The sequence below is a fragment of the Orussus abietinus genome, unplaced genomic scaffold (genome assembly GCF_000612105.2).
Source record: "Orussus abietinus isolate OABI.00-Male unplaced genomic scaffold, Oabi_2.0 scaffold6, whole genome shotgun sequence".
Classification (NCBI taxonomy): Eukaryota; Metazoa; Arthropoda; class Insecta; order Hymenoptera; family Orussidae; genus Orussus; species Orussus abietinus.
Window position 1 is genome coordinate 2,304,515 of NW_019396002.1, and position 15,142 is coordinate 2,319,656.

At 43.1% G+C, this 15,142-nt stretch overlaps 4 protein-coding genes across 7 annotated transcripts; 2 read left to right on the forward strand and 2 right to left on the reverse strand.

The window, feature by feature from the left end:
* Window positions 1-6,708: 6,708 nt before the first annotated feature.
* On the reverse strand, window positions 6,709-9,360 carry LOC105694171 (cell division cycle protein 23 homolog). Its single transcript, XM_012414580.2, has 7 exons — window positions 9,117-9,360; window positions 8,286-8,947; window positions 8,016-8,195; window positions 7,772-7,936; window positions 7,452-7,698; window positions 7,076-7,340; window positions 6,709-7,003 (listed from the first exon to the last, which is right to left on the reverse strand). The coding sequence occupies exons 1-7, from the start codon at window positions 9,275-9,277 to the stop codon at window positions 6,893-6,895; spliced, it is 1,791 nt and encodes a 596-aa protein (XP_012270003.1). The 5' UTR covers window positions 9,278-9,360; the 3' UTR covers window positions 6,709-6,892.
* A 44-nt stretch (window positions 9,361-9,404) lies between these two features.
* LOC105694172 (secretion-regulating guanine nucleotide exchange factor) lies at window positions 9,405-11,642 on the forward strand. 2 transcript variants are annotated; one of them, XM_012414581.2, is made up of 4 exons: window positions 9,405-9,612; window positions 10,336-10,897; window positions 10,984-11,352; window positions 11,438-11,642. In XM_012414581.2, exons 1-4 carry the CDS (start codon window positions 9,586-9,588, stop codon window positions 11,611-11,613), a joined length of 1,134 nt encoding a protein of 377 aa, XP_012270004.1. In that variant the 5' UTR covers window positions 9,405-9,585; the 3' UTR covers window positions 11,614-11,642. The 2 variants fall into 2 exon arrangements, with proteins under 2 accessions (XP_012270004.1, XP_012270005.1); XM_012414582.1 differs by lacking the exon at window positions 9,405-9,612 and adding an exon at window positions 10,119-10,216.
* Window positions 11,643-11,873: 231 nt separating this feature from the next.
* LOC105694174 (protein FAM92A-A) lies at window positions 11,874-13,992 on the forward strand. Of its 2 annotated transcripts, XM_012414583.2 has the most exons (8): window positions 11,874-12,018; window positions 12,095-12,196; window positions 12,326-12,454; window positions 12,572-12,752; window positions 12,822-13,046; window positions 13,169-13,201; window positions 13,407-13,568; window positions 13,630-13,992. In XM_012414583.2, exons 1-8 carry the CDS (start codon window positions 11,987-11,989, stop codon window positions 13,759-13,761), a joined length of 996 nt encoding a protein of 331 aa, XP_012270006.1. In that variant the 5' UTR covers window positions 11,874-11,986; the 3' UTR covers window positions 13,762-13,992. The 2 variants fall into 2 exon arrangements, with proteins under 2 accessions (XP_012270006.1, XP_012270007.1); XM_012414584.2 differs by lacking the exon at window positions 13,169-13,201.
* Window positions 13,978-15,034, reverse strand: LOC105694175 (heat shock factor-binding protein 1). Of its 2 annotated transcripts, none has more exons than XM_012414586.2 (3): window positions 14,563-15,034; window positions 14,362-14,446; window positions 13,978-14,283 (listed from the first exon to the last, which is right to left on the reverse strand). In XM_012414586.2, exons 1-3 carry the CDS (start codon window positions 14,659-14,661, stop codon window positions 14,255-14,257), a joined length of 213 nt encoding a protein of 70 aa, XP_012270009.1. In that variant the 5' UTR covers window positions 14,662-15,034; the 3' UTR covers window positions 13,978-14,254. The 2 variants fall into 2 exon arrangements, with proteins under 2 accessions (XP_012270009.1, XP_012270008.1); XM_012414585.2 differs by having other exon boundaries at window positions 13,978-14,250; window positions 14,380-14,446; window positions 14,563-15,030.
* Window positions 15,035-15,142: the final 108 nt, after the last annotated feature.

The window sequence follows — 15,142 nt, forward strand, 5'->3', positions numbered from 1 at the left end:
TCGCTTCCCACAGGTGATATCATATACAGGATGAACGATCCCGCCTTCAGGGAGATCTTGAAGAAATCTAATGGGACGACGGAGACAAATTCTGCGGGGATAAGCAGGATCAATGCTCTTCTGCATGTCTCGGAGGCTGCAGGACTTCTCGGGATGAACGTCTCGCAAAACACAGTGGGTCCCTCAGTTCAGAGCAAAATTCTTCAGGACGTGAAGAGTATTCCTCAGGGTACACATGTTGAGGCACCAAGACCTGGACCACGGGACCAGATAAATATCCTTCCACAGGATGCTAGATTCGACCAATTTAATATGGACCCAAAGATCAATCAGCTGGCAAGAGGAGAACCCAAAGAACACGGAGATCGTGTAATTCCAAAAGATCTACAGATGCACCAGATAAACGGTGCACCGCTGGATCATCAACAGAATGCTCATCAAGTTCCTAGACCAAGAACTTATCCGATGGACTCCATTCTTGTAGAGAAAGGAATCAATCTACTGACACCGCCACAGACCCTGAAGACAAGCGACGGACTCTGCGACAAAGGTGCACCTTCCGGTGCAGAAATCGACTCCATGATCCTGCAACAGCATCCGAAGATACAGCAGATAAACGGTTTCTCTTCTTTGAAATCTCTGGACCTGATAACGAGCCCATTAGACCTCACCCCTCAATCCGGACCTCTCGAGAAGAAACTCTCCCAGGGAAGCAAGAGTCATTGCAAGTGTCAGAATTCAAAGTCCCTCCCGAAGACGAAGAGGACCTCGACGAAGCCGGACCGTCAGTATGCAGCATCCGACGGTGCACCTTCGATAGAGGACGTCGAGATGAACCAGGTGGAAAGTCGGCACCAGGAAGGCCGTCCCAAGATCACCGCCCGCTGCAGTGATCTATGCAAACAGGTGATCGAAGAAATGGACCACGAGGACTCGTGCGATGGCTTCTCTTCGGCATCCTCTTCGTCCTCGGTCGACCTACCATCTGAAAATCGTCCATTGAAGACCGAACCCTGGTGGATGCATCCTTTGGCACATATTTTCCCTAAGAGCCATCTTCCAGGGTACCAAGGATATCATGGATACCAAGGATACCAAGGATACCACGGATATCAAGGATATCAAGGACACCAGGGATATCCAGGATTTCCAGGATTTCCAGGATTTCCAGGACTCCCTGGACTCCCAGCACTCCCTGAATTCCCAGGACTTCCAGGATTCTCGAGTCTATCAGCTTACCAAGGACGTCCATCATCATGCCCTTGTGGGAATCCTTCCTGCGTCGTGGTCCCTGTACCCACGTCCTCATGCGGCAGAATTCCAGATCCTTTCGGGATGCTGCCCATGTCTCGAAGATATCCGTACGGGTATCCTTCGCCACCGCCGCCGATGAGGCACTTGTACTATCAGTATCCTGAATTTATGGTTCCTCCCAAGCAAGCCGCTGACATTTCCTTCAATGGATATCCTTCGAACCCTGCGTCAAATAACGTGATTAAGAAGGAAGTAACTACCGGCGCTTCTAAACTGGGGGGAATTTAATTCGGGAAAAATACCATGCAAATCAGAGTTCATGATATGAAGGTACTTCTACATTCTCTACGAATAACGAATGCAACCTCATTAAGTGAGTAGGTCATGATTGCCCCCCAATCAAACTGTGGTCTTCGCCTTGAATAGATATCCTTAGAATCCTGCGTCAGATAACGCGATTAAGAAGGAAATAATCGGCGGCGCCTCTAAACTGGGAGGAATTTAATTCGTGAAAAATACCGGGCAAATCAGATTTCATGACATGAAGGTACTTCTACATCCTCTACGAATAACGAATGCAACCTCGTTAAGTGAGTAGGTCATGATTGCCCCCCAATCAAACTGTGGTCTTCGCCTTGAATAGATATCCTTGGAATCCTGCGTCAGATAACGCGATCAAGAAGGAAATAATCGGCGGCGCCTCTAAACTGGGAGGAATTTAATTCGGGAAAAATACCGAGCAAATCAGATTTCATGATATGAAGGTACTTTTACATTCTCTACGAGTAACAAATGTATCCTTGTTAAATTATGTATAAGACATGTTATGAATAAAGCATAGATTAGTTAACAACCGTGGCTCCTATTATCTTTCATTTTTATTGGAATACGTATTTCGTCGACTCGAGGCAATATCTGAACACGGTGCAACGATGCTGACGTAACTATATGTATATTATTTATATGCAGGGATTCTTGATCACTTAGATGTGTTTAGTTTGATAACAACGAAGTAAATGCAACTCTTCGGGTCTCCAGGAGTTCGAGTACAATGCTGCGGTACCATCGGCGTATTCTCGCAATTTTTGCAGAATTTGGAAGGCCCCTCGGTTGCCCGTCGAGGACACTCGCACCTGCTTGCAGGAATTAACCTAATTTTAATTAATTTCACTACTAATAAAGATAATTGATCTTATTTCGCTCTTCAAAAAAAAAAAATCATGTAAACCTGAAGTCGAACCTGCGGCCTCCCCAAAGTCACAGCTGCCACGAAAGTGACCTCACCCCGACCGATCTGTTCTCCAAGATCATTTCTGGAGAACCTCTCCGTATATGACATCCTTTTCCTGTATTTACTGTACTCGTCGAATGCCCCGAAGAACGCCTTGTTTTTCAGCTGGCCGAAGCAGAAAACCTCCGCCATCTTGCAGAGGTCCTTCTTAGTTCTGTGCACACCATTTTCCAGCCCAACCGTGGGATTTTCCTGCACGCGACTGGTCTCTTCAGGGTCGGCGATGGACCATGAGTTAGGGAACGAAGACACCCCTTCGACGAGTCTACCTCCTCTCGTCATCGTTGGCACGTTCCTGGGCGAGGACCTCATCAAGGTCGCCATTGCGTAGTCTTCTGTGGGGATTGCATTTCTCGATTGGTCCTGGCGAACGTCCTCGGTATGGTCCCGACCATTTTCCCTGGGTCGACCTTGGTAACCGCGGGAACCCTGATTTCGGTGATTGTACCTTCGAGCCAGTCTCCTGGTGTCCTGGACCTTCATCCTGGTAACGGACCGACACTTTATCCTGTCTCCAGATCCGCGACTGGGCTTCAAAGGACACTCGTGCCTTCCTATTTTCTGGACTACGTCCGCATACGTTTTGTGGCCTTCAGATGGGATTGGCTGCCTCCCCGAAGTCGGCACCGCAACGTCTAGAAATATCCCCTAATATCAATGACTCTTATCAATTAATGCCGAGAATTTCACTAAAAAACCAAAATTTATAATTAAATCATTCTCAAACTCGCTACCCCAGGTTAGAACTGCATTATCGTTGCTCCTCGCAGGAGCCCTCGTCAAGGTCCCAGCACTTCTTCGAGGTTGTCCGGATATTGCTACCGGAAGTGCCGCCAATTGTCGTCTTGACAATTCAGGCCATCTCCTGGGATCATCCTCGGAGATCGACTCCACCTTATTGACATGATAGGAGAACTCTTCCTGGCCGATGAAGAACGGCGCCACGAAGGACGCGACTCCCGCCGTGCCTGGCCTGACGTCTCTCAACATGTCAGGAACGGCCTCGAAGGCGTTGACAAATGGTAGCACCGGTTCCACGAACGATGGAACCCTTTGGATCAACGGCTCGAAGATGCTCGACGTCGAAGTTGCGTAAACGCCCTCTATATTCGCTGTCAACGCGAAACACGCCGTCAATGACACCTCTCCAGAGTTTACCAGATGGCCGCTGCCAAGGATCTGATAACCATGCTGCGGCTGCTGCAACTCCCAAAAAAAATCTCCAATAATGTCACGCCGTGGTGATAAATTGGACATTTAAGCATCAACTTCATTTTAATTGACAGAAATAATTGGCAGCGCGTCACCTGCTGCCGCGTCAAGTACTACACCCTGTGCTCCAGTTTCGGTGCAGAATGATATTAATATTGTCAAAATGATTTTAATTGGCAGAAATAATTGGCAGCGCTTCACCCGCTGCAGCGTCAAGTGCTACACCCTGTGCTCCAGTTTCGGTGCAGAATGATATTAATATTGTCAAAATGATTTTAAATGGGCAGAAATAATTGGCAGCACTTCACCTGCTGCAGCGTCAAGTAGTACGCCCTGTGCTCCAGTTTCGGTGCAATATGATATTAATATTGTCAAGATCATTTTAATTGACGGAAATAATTGGCAGCACTTCACCTGCTGCAGCGTCAAGTAGTGCGCCCTGTGCACTTGCGCCTCGTCGAAGCACCTCAGAGTGGTTTTTTGGCAGAACGGGGTGGACAGGTACTGGGCAACCTCCTGCTTTTGGCAGGAGGGGTTTCTCTCGGGGTTGGCAGCGCCGTTGGCAGCCAGTACCATGTAATGGTGAGGATAGGGCCGCTGGGTTGAGCCTTGCACCTGAAGAGCGAACTGCGTCGAGGGTTGCTTCTGCACCTGGAGGGTACGTCGGACCTTTAAACCAGATTCGTCAATGGCCAGTTTACGAGCACCCAATAAATACGCTTTGTCTCCAGTTTGTCTCTGGCCTAATGCTATACAACGCTCCAGATTGTCATCTAGCGCCGGAGGCCTGACACCCGCATCGGGGTGCCATGTCGTTTCCTGTCAACTGACGACTTTACGACCTCCTCTCGCCGAAATGCCCCAAAGACCTGGCGCTACCTTGGCGAGCTTGTTACGGATACCTGCCGTCGACACCGGAAACTTGGAGCAGCCCAATTTGTCAATTAACATTTTTAACAATCTTATAAAAAATCTGAAAAATCGCGAAGCTCGAATTGGAGAACAATTTCTTGTGGCGAACTTGTTACGGATACATGCCGTCGACACCGAAAACTTGGAGTAGCCCAATTTGTCAATTAACATTTTTAACAATCTTATAAAAAATCTGAAAAATCGTGAAATAAATGAAAAATCGCATTAAAGAAAAATGTCTAAATTAATCCTCTGTAGTCTAATTTTTCAATCTTGTTTTACTTCAAGACGTGCAATTAAAAAAAATTATTAAACCTAGAAACTCGATGGTCTTGCCAACAGATTTACGAGCACCTATCCTTATCCTGTTCCTATCATGTAGTATGTATCTATTAGGGGGACCGGAAAGAAATCCATTAATTTTATACTTGAAGTTTGGGGCAAAAATAATGGATTTCTCTCCGGTTGCCCCAATATGATCAATTATCGCAACCTGGACGTATCTGACGTGAGGTTGCTGCTGGGCCAGCTGATTCCGGGAGCCGCTGGGAGCAAAACAGGTCAATCTTTGCCAATGTGCAGCAGTCGCTATCCCGTACAGGTTGGCCGACCCTTGAGGATGTCGCTGAAGAGCCTGAAAACCGCGGCTGGAACCCGTCGACCCGGTCAAATTCACCTGAAAAATGAAAAATTAAGTCAGAAGAAATATAATGTACACGTCTCTCGACCGCCTTACATCTGATGATTTCACGAGGGGCCTTAAAAATCCGGCGATAAGAGTTTAAATTTCGGAAATTCAAGAAACAAGGTTCGTATCTGAATTACATCTTATCATTTCACAAGGGATTTCAAAAATTCGGCGATAATGAAAATGTTGAAAATTTAAGAAGTATAATTCGTACCCGTCTTATATCTTATCATCTCACAAGGAGCCTAAAAAATTCGACGATAAGAGTTAAAATGTTGAAAATTCAAGAACACATGGTCCGTACCTGCCTTACGTTTTACCATTTAACAATGGACCTCAAAAACGCAGCGACAAGAGTTACAATTTTCGTAATTCAGAGCTAAATGTCCGTACCTGCGCCTAACGGGTTGCGAGGATGCGGGGCACGCGTAATGCGACTTGGGGCCCGGCACATCCTCAATAAACTAATTACGAGAAACCCCAAAGGCGGGAAATTTCTCGGGGAAACGGACTCCCGGGATTCCCAGTCTACCTGTGGGGATCGTTCTTATAATCCCCGTTACGCCCGATGCCGGGGCTCCTCGAGGACTTCCGTTCTCCAAGGGGTCTGAGCCCTTGTCACTTGATCGCCCACACCACGTGGCACGCCTGTCGGCCTTGGCCTTGAACTTGAGGCACTCGTCCCGGACCTTCCCCTTGCACCTGACACCCCAAATCGCTATTCGACCCATCACGCGAGGTTGACCATTGATTAGAAAGATAGTCACAGATAATCTTAACAACCTTTCCACATAAAAAACTTCTCTACTTCCAGGATATTAAAAATATTCTAAGTCCACTTCGTTTTGAAAATGTATCCTTAGGGAGGATATTTATTATATGTATCCTTCTTAAAGGTGCACGGAGTAGTGACACGTGTCATCGCAGGGAAAAATGGGGAAACAGCTGATCGCATGAAAATCCTTCTTCCGGGTTTGTTGGGAAGGAACGGGTGTTCATTTTTTAGAGGGACGAAGATGCAAGGTCATCGAATTCGACGCGAGATGTCCTGGACGACGTCCTGCGGTACTCACCCAGGTCTTATTGTCCATGAGTCATGAAAAGAAACCGCGATTACCGAGTACGCTCCCCATGAGACATGGGAATAAAGGTTCACGTGGGCGATTTGACACCTTACTGGCAAATGTTTCCAGTGGGAGTGAATCGCATAGGTCCGACATTGATAGTCATCTGGACAAGGGGAGTACCGTTGCATGACTCCCATAAAAGTGATCCTTATTAAGGAACATTAGCGAAGCAATTATTTTTTTCAATATCGCATTTGTACCGTCTAATCGTATAAAAACGTTACTTTTTACTCTTATCTTTGATAAGTTTATTTTATACATAAAAACGCCGTTTTATCCTCCCCCCTATTTACACATCAATCTTCCGGGTAAAATACCGGAAAATTAATTAACACGCCACGCGACCAGGCGTGTCGTGTCGTGCATTCGGCAATGATCGATGACGTTCGCATGGCTAAGAAATTGTAGCTACTGAGCGGGCGTGAAAGATAAATTCATGGGTGATAATTGGCTTCCTGGAGTGACGTCGGCGCGGGTGTTCCGCTCCAGAACGGGGTCCGTCTCATTTATGTCCTCGACCTGCGAAACCACGAATTGGATTAGATATATTTTAGAAACTTGTAAAACAACCCTGCGACCTCCTTCTCTTACCACCATGGGGTTGTCCTCGATCTTGACCCTCTTCTGAGCTATGGTTCTAAGAAACGCTTTTGCTTCCTCCTTCGTCTCGTCGAATTGCAGACACTTCTGAGCATAATGATTAGCCTGGTCCAGTTGATCTCGTTTCAAATGATACTGCGTCAAGTACTTGTAAGCGTGACTGAGTTCCGTTCTGTCTGCGTTCCTGAATTCATCCATCACGAAGTCGGTGTACGCGGCTGCGGCGTGATCATGCTCGCCTAATTTTTCGTACAGCCTAGAAATGCGGAAGAATAATTTCTACGGCATTTATATGATAACCATATGATTCAAGAAGGATAATAAAATAAATTCAGGAGCGTGGAGCATAAATTTTTGGCCAACGTACGTGGCTAACTTGATTAACGCCATTCCCTCGATGTCGCCAACGTTGCAGGCTTTGTAGTAACATTTCAAGGCGTCTTGTATTTTATCCTGCCTCTCGTAAGCTTCTCCTAAAGCCAACACCATTCTGCTGTCGTGCGGTCTAAGTAGTTGTGCCTGTTTGTAATAGTAGAGGCCGTAAAAGGGCATCTTTAGGATCTCGTAAGTTTGCCCTAATCCGTACCACGCTCTATAATCCCTCCTATTGACTTCTGCAAGAATAGAAGGTAAACGCAGGTTATTCTCGATTTATTACCTTCACTTAAACCGACGTCGGAAACACACCAATGGCCTGCCTGTAACTGTGAATAGCAGCATTTGTGTTCTTCATCTCCATGAACTCGTGCCCCAGCAGTGTCCACGCAGAGAGGTATTGAGGATTCAGTTTTAACGCTCTGTGAAAATACATCACAGCCTTTTGATGATCCGCCCTTAAACTATAGTAATTTCCTGAAATTAGTATTTTGTTACGAATTTGTTGTCCTTCAATAATTGGCTATAACTGGGATTTAATTCCAAAGTAGCTTACCTACTATGCAACAAGTTTCGAGTCTGTATTTGTCGATCTCGGTTGCTCGATGGGCCAGATGAGCCAACTCAACTTTCAGTTCTTTCACGTACAGTAAATTCGAATACGTGTCCATGTTATCGAGGCAGTAAGGGTCTTCTTTGATGATCCGCTTAAATGTCTCGATTGCTGTATCAACATCTGTTCAATGAAATATATTTCTTTTACAAAATTATTTTCTGGTGAGAAGAATGAATATTATCTGTATCTGTAATTGATGTCGATTATTACCTCTCCTGTAATGGACAGCAATCGCTGTTTGTGCAAGAACATAGCCATTCTTTTCAAAACCCATAGATTGCAATTCGCAATAAAGTGCTAATCCCTCGTCGATTAGCTGCAATTCTAAGTACATGTGTGCGATAAAAAACTGCCTGATCCAGTGATTAGGTAGTGTCAAGCTCTCAAGCTTCTCTCGGTCGGTAATTAGCCCTGCTAGCTCTAACCAGGTTCCCCAATGCATTGGTTGCTTGTGCGTAGATTCTACTAAAACGTCTACAGCCTCCCTAGCGAGTTGCAACTTTTTTAAGACAACGCCAAAGAGGTAGAGACCAAAACCATCCAGGTTTCCACTTAAGTGATCTTTTCGTAGATCACTGCATAATAATTTAAGACTATCATTCTTCAGGGGATCTGGTGGTACATCGGTCATATCATCTATCTTCTTTTTCTCACCAGACAGGTATCGAGAGTACAAATACAAAAACCGTGCCTTGGGCGTCTTGCATTGTTCAGTAAAGTATGCAGCTCGATCATATTCTTTTAAATCAAAATAGCTTTTTGCCAATATATACATGTCCTCTTCCTCGTTCATTTCAATCATACTTATATCTGCAGTTATATCGCCTACCTTTACTTTGATATCCTTCAATGAATAATTTAACTCTGCAAGCCTAAAGAAGTAAAAGGGGATCGGAACATTATCATTTTCTATGAAAGACCTCGGAAGCATGGTCGAAGCAACCTTCAGCTTAACCTCTTTCATAGAGAAATTCTCTAACGGATTTACAATAAAGAACGACTTAAATAGTAATTATAATTAAAAATGGTTTTAATAAGTACCATTTCGTAGTGTGCATCAACCCACGTTCTGAGCATTCCCGTATCGCACGCAAAAGATCCAACTTAACCTCTTTTGTGTCAAACTTGATCACAGACTCCTCCATTTCATTAAATTCTCGATGACTTCTATAGCAATTCGATATTTTTTGGTAAGCCGTCATAAATGTGAGGTGTTAAAATAACGAAATAACATTTCAACAAATTTGACAAGGCGCGAAAATGTATATTTTCAGGAGGTGTTGCCGTCTACTGACAAAGTGGCGAACTATACGGATTTAATGAAGCAATTCTACGTCGGTAAAGTAATTCATTTTTCTCATTGACACGTAGTGTCTAATATTTTATTGTATTTCATAATTGAACCGTTCTTATTAGACTTGTGAGTCCCAAAAGTATTTTAATCCATTACTCAAATTTCTATCAAATGTTTCTATGTATTGAAAGGAACGGATAAAGTGCCTTTGCAACAATGTCAACGTTTCATTTGTTTTCATGGGTGAGTAAAATCATTCTTAAGGTGGAACCGTGGAACACGCACGTATAATTAGAGGCTAGAAATTAACATTGGGTGCATTCAGAGGAGACAACTGTTGAGTGATCGGTTAGCGCTCATCTGCTGAATGAGTACGTTTACTCAACATGTTTACTGATCAGACCATTCTGATCGCCATTTTCAGCAGAAAATCGCAACATGTTCCCAACTCATCGGTAACCGCTTATCTCCTCCGAATGCACCCATCCATTAACAGTAAGTAACAGTAAGTAACAGTTCGAGTAAAACAATGCGTCGTAATTATAAAATCGGCGCCACCGTCAACTGCCATATGGTATTACCATCACGAGTACGTGGCCGCCAATGGCGACTGGTAGATGGTACCGCCATCGCGAGTGCGCGAGCTCCTATCAGAAATTGGTTGCGCCGCCCTTGGAGGCAAAAAACGGTTAAAGCTAACGTACGAAACCAGAGGGCAGCACAGGAATCGATCGCGCGACCCTGCCCGTGAGCAATCTCCCAACTCATCTCTGGTGAATTCTGCAGAAAAACATGGGGCCATTATTAAATAGTACACTACACGTTGTATAGATGGCGCCACATGGAGGTAGAATCTGTCTCTCTTGTACTAAAATCACCGTTTAAATAGAATCCTACAATAGAATTTCTTTAATATTGAATTAGAAATTTAAAATGTGTATAAATTAATTAACTCCATTGTTTCAGGGTGCTAATTCTCACGGTCAGTTGGGTCAAAATATCGAAGACGAGCAACTTGTACTTCCCACAGAAGTTGATCTGTCCCAAGCCGAGCTCAGAGCAGAAAATATTGTAAAGATCGTAGGAGGAGCAGGACTCACACTGATTTTGGATAAGTTAGGAGACGTGTATTCTTGCGGATGGAATACCAAAGGACAAACAGGAATTCCTGTTGCAGGAAGCATTCTGAAATTTAAAGAAATAGAATACCTGAGAAATGAGTATATCATTGACGTTGCTTGCGGATGGGATAGCTCGATGGCTCTGACGAGAGATGGGTATGCCTTTGTCTGGGGTTCAAATCGATTTGGCCAACTTGGGAACGACCTCTGTGAAAAACAAGATACTGTTAAACCAATTAAAATCACCAGCAACAAGAAAATAGTTCGCTGCTCAATGGGCTTAAGACACTCCGCATATGTCACCGAAGACGGTCTAATTTTTGTTACTGGTTCCAATAGCAAAGGCCAATTAGGTGTGATTTCTCCGAAAGGCAAACAAATTTCAATGTTAACTACATTTACCAGAGGTAATTTTAGACGACACTTTGTGCAAGTATATAAAACCGGTACTAATGAATTAACCACAGATTTTACAGAACTTTCAATTAAATAGTTCCAGGCTTAACCGATGTGGTAGATGTTGCATGTGGTCAACATCATACAGTAGTGGCAACTAGAGAAGGCATTTATTCATGGGGTAGCAATAAGTACGGACAACTAGGGCATGACTCCGTTGAGAATACTATTCCATTTCCGAAAAGAATACAGAATATTCAACCTGAATACACGAAAGTTTATGCAGGCTGGACACATACAGTTACTTTAAATAGAAACGGAGATGTACTCAATTGGGGTAGGAATATTTATGGTCAACTAGGAGGTCAAAGGTCCGACCAAGATCATTGGAAACCAAAAAGTATTCAGAATCTACCAAAAATCAAGGAACTAGGAATTGGCTCAGAACATAACATCGCACTTACTGGTAATTATCTATCGTACTATTACGCCTGTTGTACATGCAATTTGTTACATTTTAAAACCACAATGAATGGAAATTTTAATTCCAGAGGACAGATCAATTATATGTTGGGGATGGAACGAGCACGGGAATTGTGGCAATGGTTCTACGGAGAATATTTTAATTCCAGAAAACGTCTCTACTTTGCGAGATTTTAATGGAGTTGTCATAGGAGCTGGTGCTGGCCATTCCTTCGCAGTGATCCAAAAGTGTCCTCCTCGATAACAATTCTTAGATATCAAATTTCAGAAGTTAACAACGTTTTGAAACATTTGCGCAGTATTTCATTTCTGTTAATATAAACAAATCCATGTGTTACGAGTTTAATCTACCTTCTGTTTAATATTCTAAAATAATTTCGGTTTAACATACTCATAGAACATATCAGTAACAGAGAATCTGAGGTAATCCATAAATTAAGTGTTGCTAGAAATAGCTTGAAGGAAGTATAGAATGTAAGGTATAGTTCCACCTGGCCAGCTACCACCTGTCAGCAGGCAACTGTCATTCTCTACTATGACAACAGCCGAGGAAAACGTTTGACGTTATTTGAGGTGTTTGAAATATTTTATTCCAAGTACAACCATTACTGCTAAAGATGCTCAGGGTACGCTCTCAGAATAACGTCTGGTAAGTGTGTGACCAAAGTAATCCCATACAAAGCGAAAGATTCGTATAATATTTATACAATGTGTGTTTGATTTAGCGAGCAAGAAGCTAAATTTGTTCAGGACAGGATTGTCCGCGTGGAGAAACATTTCGCGGAGCTTTGCACTATATTCGCGGCGTTCGCCAGAAAATCTGCCAGGTTGGTGCACGAGGCGATCAATGAAACTATTGATTAAGCAACCATATCCTAACATTTCCAAACGACGCCCTATTTCTACGGAATAGCGCCATTACTTCATCAAAATATGTAACACGTTATTATTTTCAGACTACGCGATAAGACCGATGAAGTGGCGAAAGTAATCCAAACCTATGCGGAGTCGGAGAACATTAACCAGTCCTTGAGCAGCAGTCTTGGAAATTTTGCCAAGACACTTTCAATCATCGGAGATTACAAGTAATTTCTGTTTCGTTACAAATTTCTTGGGATTTCTGAAATCCCTGAGTTATTTTTTAATCATCTTGTCGACTGGGGTAAATAGTTACAATATGAATGTATTTTCTTTTTTAATAGGGACGCAGAAGTCCAGAGGCTCGAAGCTAAAGTTGTTACTCCATTTTCTCAGTACGCCACAATTTGTAAACATGCTCGAGAAGATGTTCGAAACACCTTTACAGCCCGGGATAAGGAACTCACCAAAAGAAGACATTTTGATAGGGTGCGAGAAAGGAACCCTCGAAATCGACAAATGATTGTAGGTTTCTTAGCGGTTATTATAGTCAGGATAATTGTAATATATTTGTTTCTGTTGTAATTAATTTAGTCGCAAGCGGAGTCAGAACTTATGAAAGCTACTGTTGAGGTATCAAGAGTGGTAAAGGGTCTAGAGGAACAAATAGATTCCTTTGAGAGGAGGAAGCTGCATGATATGAAATCTGTACTTCTGGAATTCGTTATCATCGAGATGAGTTTCCATGCCAAAGCTGTGGAATTGTTAACGAAAGCGTACCGAGATATTGCCGAAATAGACGAAACAAAGGATCTGGAGGTAAAGCAAATTAAATGGTACCAAAGAATGGATTTTTCTAGATACGAGTTTCACAAATTTATTTAATTTCGAGAGTACGTAGAACCTCATGCATAGAACGTAATTTTTTCTTCGACACACAGGACTTTCAAATAACGAGAGGAGATCTAAATGGGGTAATTTAACTGGACATTATTGCCTTAGTAGGTACCAGAGATGAATACAATTATTATTCAGTTTAGTAAATGATATGGAATTTGATGAACATTTTTCTATTTAGCAGAATAGTTTTCCCACAAAAATTGTTCATCTCTGGTAGGGAATGGAAGGAAAACGTAATGAAATCAGGAATAATTGGAACAATAATTGTTTCAATTGTAGGAATTCAGAGAGGTAATGCAGGGGAGTGACACTGCATCTAGATTGGACACAGTGAGACGAACTTCGTTTAGGCAGGCGTATTCTCTTACAAATTTGGCTAGTCGCTTTGCCCCATCTCCTAAGAATACAAAGAAATCTTCAAACCGATCAGCAGGCTCATTGGTGAGTTTCTTGAACAGTTATCTTATTTATTTATTTCACTATTAATAATTTGATTTTTTAGGATTCTTTGAAAAATGGCCATACAAATTCTTCGGAATCGGTGCAAGTGGAAGAATACGGTAACAACTCTGGAGAGTCTGAATCGGAATCTGTCGAGGAGAAAACAGTGAGACTTCGCTACAAAACAATGTAACTTCTTTGAATTCACACAACCCTCGTGCCTTTGCAATTATATATTTTAGATGAGGCGCTTTATAGAAAGAAAACAAGGAGCAACCAGTCGACTTAATTTAAGAGCTGTACCCGCTGTTCCTAAGTACCAGAAGTCCTTAATATCCTCAGTAATCCGCAGTATATCCTACACTTAACAAAGGATTAACCTATAAGCATTGTCAGAAATAACCCACGATTTATATGTAAAAAAGTGTATATTATCCATTCAGTGCAAAACTTAATACGCTTAACGAACGCGCACAGTCACTTTATAAATAAAGCATTTTCAGAGTGATGTAGTAATTGGCTCAATTAAAACCAGTGCCTTAACGTAAATCATTCAAATGATTCACATCGTTTGCAGCTATCCAGGCCACAAATTATTTATCTGTTCCTTCAACGCCTGCCTGCGTCATTAGGTCGCCAATGTTTTTCTCCAAATCATCTATCCGGTTGCCCATTTCATCTAGTATTTAATAATTAAGGATGGTCATTTCTAAAACTGTCGCACAATACATCCAAGTCAAATTTGATGTTATATTACGCCGAGCTTTGGAGATAATCTATAAACGGTTATTACGGCTCGCAAAAAGGATATTTCTTCCAATAATCTGGTCCGACATCGTCTGGAACTTGTCTTGCATATTTTGGAGCAGGGTCTGCACCTAAAACATCAGAAAAAAAGACCAAAACTTCCATCGTGCCTCCTAACCAAACATTACATGATAGCCAAGCCCGAGCATCCAAGGACGCAAATTATAAGGCAGGATCAAAGACTCACGTATTGCGTCAGGTCTTGCATGTTTTTCGGCTCCGTGTTATTGCCCATCGAATAATTCTCGCCGTCTTCTGTCTTCAAATCCTGCTTGATATCTGCCATTCTCCCGGAACGTCGCCCGACTGCTCGTAACTCGGCACCGTTTACAAGAATCGCGAGGTCGCTCAAGGAAGAATATCTGGGAATACTCCGGATATTAATGGCAATTTCCTGGCGCAGACGACAGTTCGGAGTCGAAGCCGTGTCAGGTGGGACGACGGTACCAGAGATTGATTTAACAAGGAAATTATTAAGACCAAAATCGGCCCCGTCCGTCTAACGCGACATTCGAAGCCGTTCGAACGATATGACATTAGATTTCCCTCTGGAGCATCGCTCTGCGCATGCGTTGTCCCATCATCGGCAAATTAACATTATTCAAATTATAGGAACGATCATTCACGACCACGATTCGAATGGCACTGGGGAAAAATTCCACCACGAGGGCACGAGCGCGGAAAAATTCTCGGAATTACTCGGAATGATGACTGCAAGTGATACACTCTGTCGGTAAGTATACTCGTGATTTAATGGATGACTAAAG

Bases quoted from the DNA above. Each gene is read 5' to 3' on its own strand.
- LOC105694175 (XM_012414585.2), bottom strand. From the start codon at position 14,661: ATGGCAGATATCAAGCAGGATTTGAAGACAGAAGACGGCGAGAATTAT. The intron at 14,447-14,562 runs GTGAGTCTTTGA...CTGATGTTTTAG, and splicing joins TGCAAGACCTGACGCAATAC to GTGCAGACCCTGCTCCAAAA. The intron at 14,251-14,379 runs ATATCCTTTTTG...ATTATTAAATAC, and splicing joins GGACCAGATTATTGGAAGAA to TAGATGAAATGGGCAACCGG.
- LOC105694174 (XM_012414583.2), top strand. From the start codon at position 11,987: ATGCTCAGGGTACGCTCTCAGAATAACGTCTG. The intron at 13,047-13,168 runs GTAAAGCAAATT...TTCGACACACAG, and splicing joins ACGAAACAAAGGATCTGGAG to GACTTTCAAATAACGAGAGG. The intron at 13,569-13,629 runs GTGAGTTTCTTG...TTGATTTTTTAG, and splicing joins ACCGATCAGCAGGCTCATTG to GATTCTTTGAAAAATGGCCA.
- LOC105694171 (XM_012414580.2), bottom strand. From the start codon at position 9,277: ATGACGGCTTACCAAAAAATATCGAATTGCTATAGAAGTCATCGAGAA. The intron at 8,948-9,116 runs GTACTTATTAAA...TTACTTCTTTAG, and splicing joins TTGATGCACACTACGAAATG to GCTTGCAGAGTTAAATTATT. The intron at 7,699-7,771 runs GTGTGTTTCCGA...CTATTCTTGCAG, and splicing joins CAGTTACAGGCAGGCCATTG to AAGTCAATAGGAGGGATTAT.
- LOC105694172 (XM_012414581.2), top strand. From the start codon at position 9,586: ATGTCAACGTTTCATTTGTTTTCATGG. The intron at 9,613-10,335 runs GTGAGTAAAATC...CCATTGTTTCAG, and splicing joins CGTTTCATTTGTTTTCATGG to GGTGCTAATTCTCACGGTCA. The intron at 10,898-10,983 runs GTAATTTTAGAC...TCAATTAAATAG, and splicing joins GTTAACTACATTTACCAGAG to TTCCAGGCTTAACCGATGTG.